The sequence below is a fragment of the Puma concolor genome, chromosome B2 (assembly GCF_028749965.1).
Source record: "Puma concolor isolate L17-30 chromosome B2, mPumCon1.1.hap2, whole genome shotgun sequence".
In the NCBI taxonomy this organism is placed as follows: Eukaryota; Metazoa; Chordata; class Mammalia; order Carnivora; family Felidae; genus Puma; species Puma concolor.
In genome coordinates this window covers 136,837,440-136,854,206 of record NC_141671.1, presented here as the reverse complement: position 1 = coordinate 136,854,206, position 16,767 = coordinate 136,837,440, and the positions used below count along the sequence as shown (strand labels likewise).

Here is a 16,767-nt window from a genome sequence, read left to right as displayed (position 1 = left end):
AGAAACGGCTGCTGGAAGGTCCGCCTCGTTCTTGAGATGGACACAAAAGAGGCACAATACCCTTTACAGACGTCCTTTCGAGCGACAGGCTTCCGTGCCAGTCGCCCGGGGCGAACAAGGATTTTCAAAAGGACCGCGCCAGAGGCGGGACCCATCAGCACACCACCACGCGGACACAGCCAACGCGCGGGCCGAGCCGCCCGCGAGGGGGGCGGAGTCGCCGGAAGAATGACGTAAAAAGGCGTCGCGCCGAGAGTGACGCGTGGCGTAGACCACTACGGGCTGCGCCTGTCACACCCGCGGCTTGTTGCGGAGGAGCAGCGGGCGCCATGGCGGTTCTGCTGGAGACCACTCTGGGCGACGTCGTCATCGATCTGTACACCGAGGAGCGGCCGCGCGGTGAGGCCCGGGCCCCGCTCGCGTTTCGCCGGGGCCGCGCTCTCCTTTCCCCACTGTCCCTTCGCTGCCCGGCCCCCTTGACCGGGTTCGAGCTTCTGGGCTCCTGGCGCCCACGACTGGGCTGTTTCACTAGCGGGCCGTGGTTGGAAAAGTTTCTGTGAGGAGCGGCCTCTCTCTCGAATGTGGTGCTGGCCAATTGGGTGGCGGGTGCTTGTGGCATTAAATGCCTGTGTGTGTGCGTGTGTGCGCGTGCAGGCTGCATATAACCAAGCCTGTAGGTTTTGTGGCTGTACTGCGCTTTACTTGCGAGAGGAACACAACCAGTATTCCTTGGGGTGTAACCAGGGAGTCCTGATGGAAGTACGAAGGATGTGTTTGGAGCAGTGAGTGTGGGCATCCAGCGTGGGTGGAGGAAGGGCTGTCCGGAGGTGTGCACGGAGTCGTAGCAAACGCTCATTGATCGCCTGCTGTGTAGACTGCCAAGCTCTGGGATAGGCGTCTTGTCCTTAAGGGTCTAACTTTCCCCCGAGAGAAATAGGCGTGGGAGCCCCTTTAAGTGTTGTTAAGTCTTACAAACCCATTGTAAGTGTTGTGGTTGAAGAATGTGTAAGTTGCCATGGAAACCGGAGGGAGGCGTGATTCTTCCTGGCTGGGGGCGGGGAGAAGTGAAGCCAGGAAAGAAAGTAGAACACTTGAACTAGCTCGTTGAAAGATGAGTGGGAGTGAGGGTGTTTTTTTTTTTTTTTTTTTTTAAGTTTGCTTAGAACTTTCTGGAAACAGCAAGTAGTTTGGCAGGGCTTGAAGGAATGATATGTGACACGGAATGGCAGACTGCGTGTCTGGTCGTATAGGTTATACTGGTTAGGTCAGATGTGAATAGTCTTGTGTGCTCTACTGACGACTGATGAGGGTCCTGGAAGGTTTTAAAAGCAGGATTGAATCATGGCCGACTTGTTTTAGGAAGATAAGGGGCAACAGTGGAGGATGTTTCAGATCAGGGAGAAGCTGGAGGCCACAGAGATAAGTTACAATTAGCATCCTGTCCCCTTGGAACGCAGAGTCCATCAAAAGGATGAAACGAGGGGCGCCTGGGTGGCTCAGTCGGCTAAGTGTCCGACTTGAGTTCAGGTCATGATCTCACAGTTCGTGAGTTCGAGCCCCGCGTCGGGCTCTGTGCGGACAGCTCGGAGCCTGGAGCCTGCTTCGGATTCTGTGTCTCCCTCTCTCTCTGCCCCTCCCCTGCTCACGCTCTTTCTCTCTGTCTCTCAAAAATAAACATTCAAAAAAAATTTTTTTTAAAAGATGAAACAAACCACAGTACCACGTGCAGTAATTGCTTTCCTGCTGTCACAGTATCCTACACTCAGTTGTACACCCCCCACCCCCACCCCACAACACTACATGCTCAGTCATACATCCCGGCCTTTCTCGTACTGTTGCCTCTACCCCACAGTTCTCTCTACTGTTGTCCTGTTGGCCGACTTCCTGCTTATTATTCACACCTTGGATCAAGCATGATTTCTTCTGTGAGGCTCTCCCTTGTCCCTGAGCAGAGTTAGATCTGTTTCTTCTGCTCTAAGATCTTTTTAAAAAGCATGTAACACATTCTGTTACATCGTTTGCCTGTTATCCTGTAATTGTTTGCAGTTCTTGTCTCAAGATTGTAAACTCCAGGAGAGCAGGGACCGTAGTGCCTTCCTTGTCTTTCTATCCTAAGCACCTAGTGCAACGCCTGCCACTTTGCACACACTAAAGGCTCATTATAGTGACTAATGTATATGTGTGTGTTTATTAGTTAGGATTCTCTGTGCAGATGATAGAAACCCAAATCAAATTGGCTTAAACAAAGAAAATAATTGATTGCCTCCTGCTACTGGGGTAAACTTGGCTTTAAGGATGGTGGGATCCAGGGGTTCAAATGATGTTATAGGGAATTGTATTTTTCATCTCTTGGTTTGCTTTTCTTTGAGTTGGTTTCTTCATGTGGGGCACCTGGCTGGGGCCTCTTTTCCCAGGGTTGTGAGGAATTCAAGAGGGAGTAGGGTTTGCCCACCTAGTGAACGCAGGCAGAATAGACAAGTAGCAATTCTGCAACTGCAGTTTGGAACGCTAAAAACTAAGCCCACCCCATTTGTATATATTTGTAAGCATGTGATTGGATACTTACTTACGTGTGTAACTGCTTATCAACTTATAGTAAACATATCCAGGCTTATTTTCCTTCCTCCCTCCCTCTCTCCCTTTCTTCTATTTCTTTTATTTTTTTACTTTTTAGTATAGAAAACTTGAAACATACAGAAGTAGAAAGAGTCACGTAAATGAACCTTCATGCGCCAATGACCGGCTATAATGAAGAGCTGTCAACACATAACCAGTATTGTTTCATTTATACTGGATTTTTTGTAATAAGTGTATTACATGGGATTTATTTTATCTGTAATTCATTTTGTATTTAAAAAAATTTTTTAATGTTTATTTTTGACAGAGAGAAACAGAGCGTGAACGGGTGAGGGGCAGAGAGAAAGAGGGACACAGAATCTGAAACAGGCTCCAAGTGGTCAGCACAGAGCTGGACGTGGGGCTCAACTCGGGGACCAGCGAGATCATGACCTGAACTGAAGTCAGACGTTTAACTGACTGAGCCACCCAGGCACCCCTCATTTTGAATTTCTAAGAAATTATTAAAAAAAAACATAACCCCAAATCATTATCATATCTTAAAAAATTAGCAATAATATTTTAATTTCATTCATATTTTATTATTGTCTCATAAATGTTTTAAAAATATTTGGTAATTTTGGGGCATCTGGGTGGCTCAGTTGGTTAAGTGTCTGACTTTGGCTCAGGTCGTGATCTCACTGCTTGTGGGTTCGAGCTCCCAGCTCATTGTCTGGAGCTGGCTTCGGATTCTGTCTCCATCTCTCTGCCCTTCCCCCTGCTCAAGTGCGTGCGCAAGTGCTCGCTCTCTGTCTCTTTCTGTGTCCCTCAAATATCAATAAAAGGTAAAAAAAATTTTTGATGTTTGTCTATTTTTGAGAGAGAGAGGCAGAGCGCGAGCGGGGGAGGGGCATAGAGAAGGACACAGAATATGAAACAGGCTTCAGGCTCTGAGTTGTCAGCACAGAGCCCAACGTGGGGCTCGAACCCATGAACCATGAGATCATGACCTGAGCCGAAGTCTGACGGCCAACCGACTGAGCCATCCAGGTGCCCCAAACATTTAAAAAAATTTTTAAAAAATATTTGCTAATTTAAATGCAGATCCATACAGGGTCCATTATTATATTGGTTGATAGATCTCTTAAATACCTTTTTAAAAAAAATTTTTTTAAAGATTTTATTTTTATTTATTTTTAATTATTTTTAATGTTTATTTTCGAGAGAGAGAGAGAGAGCAAGTGGGGGACGGGCAGAGAGAGAGGGAGACACAGAATCTGAAGCAGGCTCCAGGCTTTGAGCTGTCTGCACAGAGCCCAAAGCAGTCTTGAACTCATGAACCACGAGATCATGACCTGAGCCAAAGTTGGACGCTTAAGTGACTGAGGCACCCAGGTTCCCCTAAAGATTTTATTTTTAGGTAATCTTTACACCCATCATGGGGCTTGAACTCACAACCCTGAGATCGAGTCCCATAATCTACCAACTGAGCCAGCCAGGCACACCCCTTTCTTAAATATCTTTTAATCTATAGATTCTCCCCCTTGCCTTAAAAAAAAATTTTTTTTTTAAATTTGAGTTTAGTTGACACATAGCGTTACGTTACTTTAGGTGCAGCATAGTGATTCCACTTCTCTGTACATTATTCTGTGTTCACCACCCCCCTTGCCTATTTTATTTTTTTTTTCAACGTTTTTTTATTTATTTATGGGACAGACAGAGACAGAGCATGAACGGGGGAGGGGCAGAGAGAGAGGGAGACACAGAATCGGAAACAGGCTCCAGGCTCCGAGCCATCAGCCCAGAGCCTGACGCGGGGCTCGAACTCGCGGACCGCGAGATCGTGACCTGGCTGAAGTCGGATGCTTAACCGACTGCGCCACCCAGGCGCCCCCCCCCTTGCCTATTTTAAACGACTTTATATTTTAAGAACAATTTAAGGTTCATAGTAAAATTGAGGGAAAGGTATTTAGAGAGATTTCCCATATACCCCCTATGCTCACATATGCACAACCTCTCCCATTTTCAGTATCCCCTACCAGAGTGGTACCTTTGTTGCACATTCGTACCATACGTACTTTGTAGCATTGTATTTAACAGTAATCCAGAAATCTGTTTTTTCCAGAAAAACTATCAAGAGCCTGGTATTCAAGACCTTCCAATAGATTAGCCCCATCTTACCCCTTCAGTCTCTCTACCCTCTCTCACTCTAGTATTACCAGGGTGTTACAGAACGTAAACTGGTCTTTCGGACCCTTCAGAAAACATTTAAATTTGCACTTCTAGACTTATTCATAATGTCTTCTCAGCTTGAAATGCTTACTCGATCTACTTTTTGCCTGTCTAGTTCTTTTAATGCCCACCTTAAACCTCCATGAGGTCTTCTAATTTTCCTGACCAGAAGCAATCTTTCTTTTGAACTTTTGCGGCTTTTTTAAAATCACTTTTTACTATTTTGCTATTTAAGTGGCACAAATGGTATTATCGGGTATATCCAGTATTGTAACTAGTTTGGTTTGGGTATAAGCTCTCTAGACAGCCTCATAGGTCTTTCTGTCTGGTTTCTGGCTTAATGTTCTGAGAACTTGTTGGTGTATCTCTCCACAATTAGACTGTGAACTTGTCGAGGACAGGGACTATGGTTTAATGGCATTTGTGACAGTGGTGCCAGGCACCTAAAAAGTACTCAGTAAATGTTTATTGAATAAGTGAGTGAATTTATATGAGAAAACTGGTACATGATCAGCGTATGGATTTTTGTGAAGGGCTATTTAATCACCGTAAAAAAATTGGTCTCGGGTGCTTTGCTGGCTCACTTGGGCTTGGGGTTGTGAGTTCGAGTCCCATGTTGGGTATAGAGATTACTTAAAATAAAATCTCAAAAAAAAATTGGTGTCAGATATTTGATTTTCTCTAATTTATATAATTTATATCCATTTACAGGTATTCTGCTGGATTCGTATAGTATACATCTAAGAGTATACTATATATGTACCACACATACATATATATACAGTATATACTATATTACATAATATATTATTGTATTATAATGTAGTATACTGTGTTATATAATTATACTATATTGTAGTATATTCTTTGTTCTTTTTTTTTCTCTTGCAAAACTAATCCATTAATAAATGATTGCTGGGACGCCTGGGTGGCGCAGTCGGTTAAGCGTCCGACTTCAGCCAGGTCACGATCTCACGGTCCGTGAGTTTGAGCCCCGCATCGGGCTCTGGGCTGATGGCTCAGAGCCTGGGGCCTGTTTCCGATTCTGTGTCTCCCTCTCTCTCTGCCCCTCCCCCGTTCATTATCTGTCTCTCTCTGTCCCAAAAATAAAATAAACGTTGAAAAAAAAAATTAAAAAAAATAAATGATTGCTTATCCCAAATGTCAGTTTCCTGCATTAGTTCGGATGATCAAGAAGTCCTAAAAAAAAGAGAATACAAAGATGATTTAAAATATATTGACTTATATTGATTTATTTGATTTGATTTATATTGATTTTATTGATTTTATTGATTTATATTGATATATATATATTATAAATATATATATGATTTAAAATATATTCCTAGACTTACTTCCTTTTTTATGACTTTGGACATTTGAGCATTGGGGGGAAGTGTTTATATGGTAATTTAGAAATTAAATTATACCAACTGTGCATATACTTGCTTAAAAATGTATTTGTGAACTACTGTGATAAGTTTAATATTTACTTTCTTTCAGCCTGCTTGAATTTCCTGAAGTTGTGCAAAATAAAATATTACAATTATTGTCTTATTCACAATGTACAGGTAAGTTGGTAGATATTAGTCATGTCTATTATTGGAACCACTTAGCAAACTCTGTGATTTAATAATGTATCCTATTTATTATAGAGGGATTTTATTATACAAACTGGTGATCCTACAGGGACTGGCCGTGGAGGAGAGTCTGTTTTTGGGTGAGTTCTTTTGTTTTTAAATGAGAAAAAATAGAATTGCCTCTTAACAGTGTTAACTAGCATATTTCAATCAGCTTTTTATTTTATTTATTTATTTTTTTTTTAATTTTTTTTTTTTCAACGTTTATTTATTTTTGGGACAGAGAGAGACAGAGCATGAACGGGGGAGGGGCAGAGAGAGAGGGAGACACAGAATCGGAAACAGGTTCCAGGCTCTGAGCCATCAGCCCAGAGCCTGACGCGGGGCTCGAACTCCCGGACCGCGAGATCGTGACCTGGCTGAAGTCGGACGCTCAACCTACTGCGCCACCCAGGCGCCCCTCAATCAGCTTTTTAAAATATCATTCAAAGATAGATTTTTCCCTAAAGTTCCCTAAATGTCTATAGCAAAAAAGAGTATTTTGAATCATAATGGTATTTCTACAAAGAAATGGCAGTTCTGTTTGGTACTAGTACTTCTGTATTTCATATTGAGGGTACTTATATTTTAAAGCTTTATTATGTATTTTTTCAGTCAACTGTATGGTGATCAAGCAAGCTTTTTCGAAGCTGAAAAAGTACCAAGAATTAAGCACAAGAAGAAAGGCACTGTGTCCATGGTGAACAATGGCAGTGATCAACATGGATCTCAGGTGAGGAAATGAGTGAGAAGATGGATTTTGTTTTAAAATGAAGGACTAGAAAGAGCCACAGAGTTATCTTTTCAAACTACCCAATAAGAAGATAATTGCAAAGATAGTTGTTAGAAGAAAAATATTACACTATATTTTTTTCCATATAAAAAAATTTGGGGGGTGCCTGACTGGCTCAGTAGGTAGAGTGTGCGACTCTTAATGTCGGGGTTGTGAGTTAGAGCTTCATGTTGGGTGTAGAGATGACTTAAAAGTAAAATATTTAAAAAAATTTATTTTGTTCTTTTAAATGTAAGGTATGTCCATTGTGAGGAGATCAGAAAATACAGAGCAGTACATGGGAGAAAATAGCATCTACAATCCCACTATCCATGGATCATCACTGTTGACATTGTGGTCTGTTTCCTTTTGGTATTTTATTACTTCAAAACAGATCATGTTGAGAACCTTTCATTCATTGTCTCGTTTAATCCTTACAACAACCCATTTTGGGGTAGATGTTTTTTTTTTCCTCACAGTTCACATGTGAGGAAACTGAGCTTTGGTTTGCCCAAGTATGTTAAGCAATCAGGGAATACTTTTTAAAAGTAACAAGTGGGTAAGAATCCACACAGTTAATGTGAAGTATTACTTTTGTGTATTTTTTCTATCAGTCTGTCATTGATTTCAGTTAGAATTATAGATATATTTTTATATTTTGCTGTGTCTTTCTATGCAGTTTCTTATTACTACAGGAGATAATCTAGATTACCTTGATGGTGTTCATACGGTGTTTGGTGAGGTGACAGAAGGCATGGACATAATTAAGAAAATTAATGAGACCTTTGTTGACAAGGACTTTGTACCATATCAGGATATCAGGTGTGTTTGCTGTCTCAATGTACTAGAATGTTTTAATACTGTAGTGTTTGACACATAGTGGAGATATCAAGTGCAGGACTGGTTTTTGGATAATTCCAAAATGTGTATTAATACAAGACTATAAAACTCCATAAAGTAAACAAGATTTTTTTGTATTTTTATACTTGTACTAATTAATTATAGTTGCTTATGTTGGGAAGAATTATTAATCCTTTAATTTAGTTTTTTTTTTAAATTTTTTTTTTTCAACGTTTTTTATTTATTTTTGGGACAGAGAGAGACAGAGCATGAAAAGGGGAGGGGCAGAGAGAGAGGGAGACACAGAATCGGAAACAGGCTCCAGGCTCCGAGCCATCAGCCCAGAGCCTGACGCGGGGCTCGAACTCACGGACCGCGAGATCGTGACCTGGCTGAAGTCGGACGCTTAACCGACTGCGCCACCCAGGCGCCCCTAATTTAGTTTTTAAAAAATGCATATTGAGAAATAATGGCAAAACTACTAAGATTTAGACATTTATGTTAATATTAGACATGTTATTTTAGAGCAATGCAGAGTAGTAAATCTAAGATAAATGATACTCTAGTAATATATCCTTGTGCATTAAAATTTAAGTGCCTATGGTTTTTTGTCATTAGGGATACTTAAGACATTTGTTATAACCTTTATAAAAAGTAAAACATGGATTCTGAAATAATGTAAATGTAACCTTTTGACTTGGATTTATTTTGTAAGGATAAATCACACAGTGATTTTAGATGATCCGTTTGATGACCCTCCAGATTTATTAATCCCTGATCGATCACCAGAACCTACAAGGGAACAGCTCGATGTAAGTAGAGCCTTCTTGTGATTGAATGTATGTGCATACTAATGCTTTGCATAGATTTTGCTTTTTAGTCCGTTAAAACTTATTTCTTCAGAATGTCTTGCTTGATCAGTTGTACTAGGACAAGTTTAGAATTATTTTTTCCTTTCCCTAATTTCTTTTCATTTCCCTGATTTTCTTTCTTCAATTTCTGTTCCACCAGTAGAGCCTTAGCTCTAGAAGTTTATGTTAATACCTTGTGAAAATGTTTTTCTTATCTCCTAACTCTGTGTAGGAGTATAGCTTTAAGGCTAAATTAAACATCATCTTGTAAGGGAGCTTTTCAACTGGGGACATTCTGGAGCTATACTAGAACCTCGATATTTTTGTGGCATAATGCAGACTTTTTCCTCTTATGTTTTAAGGTATAAGTTTCTGTTTATGAAGCTTTGTCAAAGCTGAATTGATTTTTATAGTTGGGATTTGGTGCTTAACTTTTAAGATCATTTATCTTCTGCATTCAGCACTGAGTTGGATACTAGATAGTTTCTTTAAAAATGTTTATCTTGATTTAACAATAAATTAGAAGCTTGGTCTGGCCAATATTATCACATTAATTTAAAATAATTTTCTGAGGCTTGTAAGTTTGTTTTGAGTTTCTGTTCTAACATATTTGATGGAACTAAGGATAAAGTGTCATGTCTCCCATGTTTCTCAGATTTTTCAATTCTTTCAGTATATTTTTAAGTGGCTTCTGCCTTACAGAGTGGTCGAATAGGAGCAGATGAAGAAATTGATGATTTTAAAGGAAGATCAGCTGAAGAAGTAGAAGAAATAAAGGCAGAGAAAGAGGCTAAAACTCAAGCTATTCTGTTAGAAATGGTAAGATGATTATTTTTGGTCATATAGTTGTTCTGAAATTTATTTAATATATAACTCATTGTAAATTTATTTTTGGCTCTTTGATAATCAAAATATTAAAAACTTAGCTTTGAATTTTTTCTGGATTAAATTTTATAGGACACATGAAAGGTAAACAAATTTTGGTTCCATTATCAATATAGTGCTAAGTGCCTTTTTCAAAAATAGGCAGTGGATATACAACTTCGAATATGGGTTGAATTTCAATTATTTATATTCATCTCATTTATTTATTTTATTTTAGAGGGAGTGTGCGTGTGTGTGAGCTGGGGAGACGGGCAAAGGGAGAGGGAGAAAGAGGGAGAATCCCAAGCAGCTCCAAGCTCAGCACAGAGCCCAGTATGGGGCTTAATCCCATGACCTTGGGATCATGACCTGAGCCGAAACCAAGAGTTGGATGGCTTAACCAACTGAGCCACCCATGTACCCCTATTTATCTCATTTTTATTTTATTTTATTTTTTTTTTAAATTTTTTTTTTCAATGTTTTTATTTTATTTTTGGGACAGAGAGAGACAGAGCATGAACGGGGGAGGGGCAGAGAGAGAGGGAGACACAGAATCGGAAACAGGCTCCAGGCTCTGAGCCATCAGCACAGAGCCTGACGCGGGGCTCGAACTCACGGACCGCGAGATCGTGACCTGGCTGAAGTCGGACGCTTAACCGACTGCGCCACCCAGGCGCCCCTTATCTCATTTTTAAAGAGTGTTTATTGCACTGAATTTTATGTATATTAATAATTCTTTGTACAACTCAAGTATTGAGGTTAAGTAGTTACAGGAGGAAGGAACCTGTGTAGAAATTGAGCACCCTAAAACATACTGCTTTGTATTATTAACAGTATGAAGTCCTTTGGGGAACAGTTCTTCAATAGTGATTAATTGACCTACCAGACATTTTTTCCATTTGTTAATTTTTTGTGGAATAGGCATACCTAGCACACAGTAGATCATCAATAAATATTTGAATGAATAATTCAGTTTTTATTATCATTGTTTTACATAGTAGAGCTTGCAGATTCTTGTCCTGTTTCAAAATTCATTGTTCTCATCTCGAGCTGAAGGAACAAATATTAAAGGTTACAATTCAAGAAAACTTTACTGAATTAAAAAAAAATTGAAAATACACTTTTTAATGAGCATACTGTGTATCTGGAACTATTGACCCAGAACAACCAACAGAATAACAAGTTCTAAGAAAATTACTGCACTTAAAAGAAAAATCTTTTGAGCAACTGGGCAGGAAGAATATGTGACTTATAAGTGAAAGAACATTATATTAGCATCAGAATTTCAAAAGCAAAAGTACAGGCAATTTATGCCAGGAAGATGTTGGGTTAGCATAACAAAACCTTTTATTTTTCAGATAATTTCAAATTTATGAGAAAGTTAAAAAAGTAGTACAGAGAACTTCTCCATACCTTTTACTCAGATTCACCAATTTTTAACATTTTTGCCACATCTGCTTGATTATTCATTCTCCCTTTCCCTCTCCTGTCCTCCTCTCTCCAATTATACATGTATATACACATATTATTTTTTCTGGACCATTCGAAAGTGAGTCCTAAACATCATTCCTTTTTACCTCTTATATCAGTGTGCATTTTCCTAAGAGCAACAATATTATTGTGCATATTCACAGTACAGTTATCAAAATCCGGAAATTTAAAATTGATAAAAATTTTACCCATGTTTCAATTTTGTCAGTTATTTCAGCAATATCCTTTATAACTTTCCGCATAAAGTCTAGAATCCAGCTCTTAACTGATCATCTGTTGCATTTAGTTATCATGTTTCTTCTAACCTTTGAAAGAATTCCTTAACCTATTTTTAATGCTGTTAACATTTTTGAGGAATACAAGCCATCTGTTTTATAGAATATTCAACAGTTGCCTTGTGATTAGATTCAGATTATGTGCACAGACAGAATACTACATAAGTGACCTTCTCAGATGTTACACTTGCAGTAACAGGTCCGCAATATCCATCTGCCCTTCATTGGAAAGTGTTCATTTTGATTACTTGATCAAGGTAATCCTCTGCCTGGTGTCTCCATTGTATACTTGGTTTTTCCCTTGCAGCTAGTAAACAATCTGTAGCATTTGAGACCTTTCAAATGTCTTGTCCCTTATCAAACTGTCTCTGTGGATTTCTCAGCTGTTCATGATTCTTGTCTCAACCAGCCTTTACTTTGATGAATGTAGAGTGGTGATTTTCTAATTCCCACTACTTCTACACTTGTCAGTCTGCCTTCTACTGTCAGGAATGGCCCTTCTTTTTTATCTTTTTATTTATATGTGCATTTTTACTAAGGACTCATGGATTCTTTTTTTTGCTTTGACTTTAATAAATTTGGAGTTTATATATTCTTTTAAGACTTTACTTTTTTTTAAATGTTTATTTATTTTTGAGACAGACAGAGAGACAGAGTGTGAGCAGGGGAGGGGCAGAGAGAGAGGGAGACAGAATCCGAAGCAGGCTCCAGACTCTGAGCTGTCAGTATAGAGCCTGACGCGGGACTTGAACCCATGAACCATGAGATCATGACCTCAGCCGAAGTCAGATGCTCAACCGACTGAGCCACCCAGGTGCCCCAAAGATTTTACTTTTTTAAGTAATATTTACACCGAGCATGGTGCTTGGTGAGATCACAACCCCAAGATCAAGAGTCGCATGCTCTACCGACTGAGCCAGCCAGGTACCCCTAAGTAGATTTTATTTTTTAGGGCTGATTTAGGTTTACAGAAAGATTGAATAGAAAGTAACAGATAATTCTCTGTGCACACTCCTCCCTCTCCCCAACAGTTTCTCTTATTATTAACATCTTGCATTAGTGTGGTAGATATGTTACACTTGGTGAGTCAATATTTGATAAATTATTATTAACTAAAGTCCATAATTTACATCAGGTTTCACTCTGTGTTGTACATCTTGTGAGTTTTGAGAAATGTGTAACAACATGTATCTGTCATTACAGTATCATACATAATAGTTGCACTGCCCTAAAAATCCTCTGTGCTCACATATTCATCTCTCCCTGCCCCCCTCCCCTGGCAGCCACTGGTCTTTTTTTACTGTCTGCATGGTTGCGTTTTCCAGAATGTCATACAGTTGGAATCACATAGTATGTATCCTTTTAAGATTGCCTTCTTTCACTTAGCCATTTGCACTTAAGATTCCTCCGTGTATTTTTGTGGCTTGATAGCTCATTTCTTTTGATCACGAAATAACATTCCATTGTATGGAATGCACCACAGTTTGTTTAAACATTCACCTATTAAAAAATGTCTTGGGGCAGCTGGGTGGCTCAGTCGGTTAAGTGTACAACTCTTGATTTCGGCTCAGGTCATGATCTCAAGGCTGTGAGATCAAGCGCCGGGCTCTGTGCCGGGCATGGAGGCTGCTTAGGATTCTCTCTCTCCCAGCTTGTGCATGTGTGTACTCTCTCTCAAAAAAAGTGTCTTGATTGCTTCCAAGTTTTGGCAAGTATGAACAAATCTGCTGTAAACGTTTGTGTACAGATTTTTGTGTGGACAGAAATTTTTAACTCCTTTGGGCAAATACCTAAAGATGCAATTACTGGAATTTATGGTAAGATTATGTTTATCTCTAAAAAACTGCCAAACTGTCCTCCCAACTAGCTGTCCATTTTGCATTCCCACCAGTAATGATGGAGAGTTCCTATTGCTCTACATCCTTGTCAGCATTTGGTATTGTCAGTGTTTTGGATTTTAGCCATTCTGATATGTGGTTGTGTGTTGTTTTGATTCTCACTATTAACAGGTTTCATCTTTTATTTATTTATTTTTTTTAAAGTAAGCTCTATGCCCAGTGTGGGGCTTGAACTCACAACCCTGAGATCAAGCATGTTCTATCAACTGAGCCAGCCAGGTGCTCCAGATTGTTGTCTTTTGTTAGGCTTCAGAAGCACTGAGCAGATCTAACTGGCTCTGTTGCTTATTACTGTTTCTGATTTGAAAAAAAAAAAAAAAATTTTTTTTAAGTGTGTTTATCCAAGAGGAGATACTTCACATGATAGTGTTATCAGAAATCATTAGTGAGAGTTTTCAAATTTATGTATAAAGAAGTATTGTTTGCCCATCTAAAGGCCCATGGCAAATACAGGGTTGCCACAATGAAACCATTTCCATCATGTGTTCTCCCACAGTTACCCTCATTGGTCCTTTAGTAGAACTGGGATACCGTACTCAGTGCAGTAGTTGGTTGTGAAGTCGAGTTCATTTTGGTTGAAGTAGAAGATGATAGTGAGGGTGAGAGTAAAAAACAAGAAACACTCTCCCTGAATTATTGCTGTTCCATATCAAACAACAGTGCAGAAAGAATGGAGCATTACTAATGCAGAAAGCTAGTGTCAGTATGATCATATTTTTCAAAGGTTTAAAAACAAGCAAAACTAAATTATATTGCTTGGGGATGCATATTTATTTGAGAAAACTCTGAAGATACAGGAGGATGGCCAAAAAGGAAAACCAAAAAGCAGGATATTTGTTACTCTGGTGAGACAGAGTAATGGGATCAGGGGACATTTTAGTTCTTTTTTTTTTTTTTTTTTAATGTTTATTTATTTTGAGAGAGAGAGAGAGAGAATGCAAGCAGGGGAAGGGCAGAGCCAGGGAGAGAGAGAAGGAGAGAGAGAATCCCAGGTAGGCTCCAGGCTACCAGTTCAGAGCCCAACATAGAGCTCAATCCCATGAACTGCGAGATCATGATCTGAGCCGAAATGAAGAGTCAAACTCCCAACCAACCGACTGAGCCACCAAAGTGCCCCAAGGGACATTTTAGTTCTTAAGCTAGTTGGCATCGTGGGTGTTTTTTATTTTCATGCTCCATTCCTTAGATATACTTTGTACAATTCTTTTTTTAATATATGAAGTACTTGAAAAAAGAAAAACAGGAGATAAAATTGGGACTTTGAAGCCAGATAGATCTGGGCTTAAATCCCAACTCTGTTGCTTATTACTGGGTGGCCTTCAGTTAATTATTTAACATTCTTGAATTTTATTTTACTCATTTTTAAAATGGAAACCACACAGTTGTTTTAAGAATTGGCAGTAGTGTGTGTGAAGTGCGAAGCATGGTATTCACACAAAGTCAGACAAGTATTAGCTATTAATACAGTATAGTTTCAGATTTTGCAATCTTATTTAGATTTCTTTTCCTGAGCCTGTAGTTCCTTTCTTTCTTTTTCTTTTTCTTTCTTTTTTTTTTTTTTTTTTTAAGTTTATTTTGAGAAAGAGAGAGAGCACACAGGTGGGGAAGGGGCAGAGAGAAAGGGAGAAAGAGAATTCTAAGCAGGCTCTGTGTTGTCAGAACAGAGCCCAAAGCGGGGCTCAATCTCATGAGCCACACAGGTGCCCCTGAGCCTGTAATTTCAAATGTAAATTCAGTTGTTTAGGGAAATCAGCCTTTTGGGCATACGTAGGGTAGTTAGAATAGAAACAACAAAGGAATTGATTTATATTTTTGTTTACTTACAATTTAGGTGGGAGACCTACCTGATGCAGATATTAAACCTCCAGAAAATGTGCTGTTTGTGTGTAAATTGAATCCAGTGACCACAGATGAAGATCTGGAGATAATATTCTCAAGATTTGGGCCAATAAGAAGGTAATCTCTAGAATTAGTGATTTTAGAAAAACTAGGTATTGGTGGTTTTCTAATGACATTTTTGGATGAATCTGTGAACTCTAGGATTTTGTACTGGTGAATTTTACAGATGACTCTTTTGCATAGCAGGGGAGAAAAAGATGTATTTATATGTGTATGTGTATATATAGAGATATACACACACAAATACACACACACATATATAATTGAATGATTCTCCCCCTTCCAACAGACATTTTCAGTCTAAGACAGGAAGTGAATGGAACAGTTTAAGTAGTTCTGTAGTATTCTCAGTAATCTTTAATATTGAAAATACTTATATAAGTTCTCGCTAGAATTACCAGCAATCTATGTCAAAATTAACTTTTTTCTTTTTTGAGTGGTCTCCACACCCACCATGGGTCTTGAACTCACAAGCCTGAGGGCAGGAGTCGCATGCTTTACTGACTGAGCCAGCCAGGCACCCCTATGTCAAAATAAATTTGAATCTAAATTTTCCCAAATTTTTTTCTTTTGCTAATAATGCTTTCTTCCCCTGCATTGTTAATGTAAAAGTCTATGAAGCTAGTATTTCTGTGAGAAAGGGAAATATTCTTGAGGAAGGTCAATTACACAGTTGACCTGCATGGTCAACTGCAGGTTTGAACTGCATGGGGCCACTTAGACACAGATTTCTTTTGATAAACACAGTATAGTACTATAAATGTATATTCTCTTCCTTATTATTCTTAACATTTTCTTCTCTGTAGCTTACATTATTATAAGATTACAGTATATAATACATGTAACACACATAATATGTATTAATTGACTGTGTTATTAGTAGTTAAGTTCTGGGGGAGTCAAAAATTATATGCTTATTTTTTACTGCAGGGGAGGGGGCTGGGACCCCTAACCACCATGTTGTTCAAGGTTCAACTGTAATTGATTAAAAAGTATTATTTTATGTTTAGAATTTCCTTTTAGGTTATGTTTTGGGGCTTTTTATTTGTTTTTTGTTTTTTTTTTTTTTTGCCTATGAAATCATTCTTTATTCTTCCTGTTGAAAGAAAAATCTTCCCATAAATGGCTACTCAACTTTATTCCTCCACGTACTTATGGTATATCATATTTACAAAAAATACTCCTATATTGCTACTTTTTATTTTTGAGTTTTAGATATTATATACTGACTTCCTGCTGAGGCATGTGAGGATTTACCTCTCTTCCTGCCTTCTCCATCTTCATTCATACCTCCTACTACTTTGATTGTGTCATAGTTTTGGTTAGATCATTATTCCATATTTACATTTTAATATATGTAAATGTCATAACAGTTGATCCATATGGTATAATGTGATTACTTTTCCTTTGTCTCACAATGTTTTATTTCCCTATTCATTTCATTTCATGTTTTTAAAATGAGACTTATGG

General features: G+C 38.8%; 1 protein-coding gene across 1 annotated transcript in view; it reads left to right on the top strand.

Annotated features, from left to right (window-relative positions):
- Positions 1-251: 251 nt before the first annotated feature.
- PPIL4 (peptidylprolyl isomerase like 4) overlaps positions 252-16,767 on the top strand; it is a 34,888-nt gene continuing 18,372 nt past the window's right edge. The window contains exons 1-8 of the mRNA XM_025925498.2: positions 252-399; positions 6,292-6,359; positions 6,444-6,508; positions 7,023-7,140; positions 7,859-8,001; positions 8,735-8,831; positions 9,573-9,689; positions 15,230-15,354. Coding sequence (XP_025781283.1) covers positions 330-399; positions 6,292-6,359; positions 6,444-6,508; positions 7,023-7,140; positions 7,859-8,001; positions 8,735-8,831; positions 9,573-9,689; positions 15,230-15,354 — 803 coding nt within the window. The 5' untranslated portion in view covers positions 252-329. The remainder of the gene's footprint in view (positions 400-6,291; positions 6,360-6,443; positions 6,509-7,022; positions 7,141-7,858; positions 8,002-8,734; positions 8,832-9,572; positions 9,690-15,229; positions 15,355-16,767) is intronic.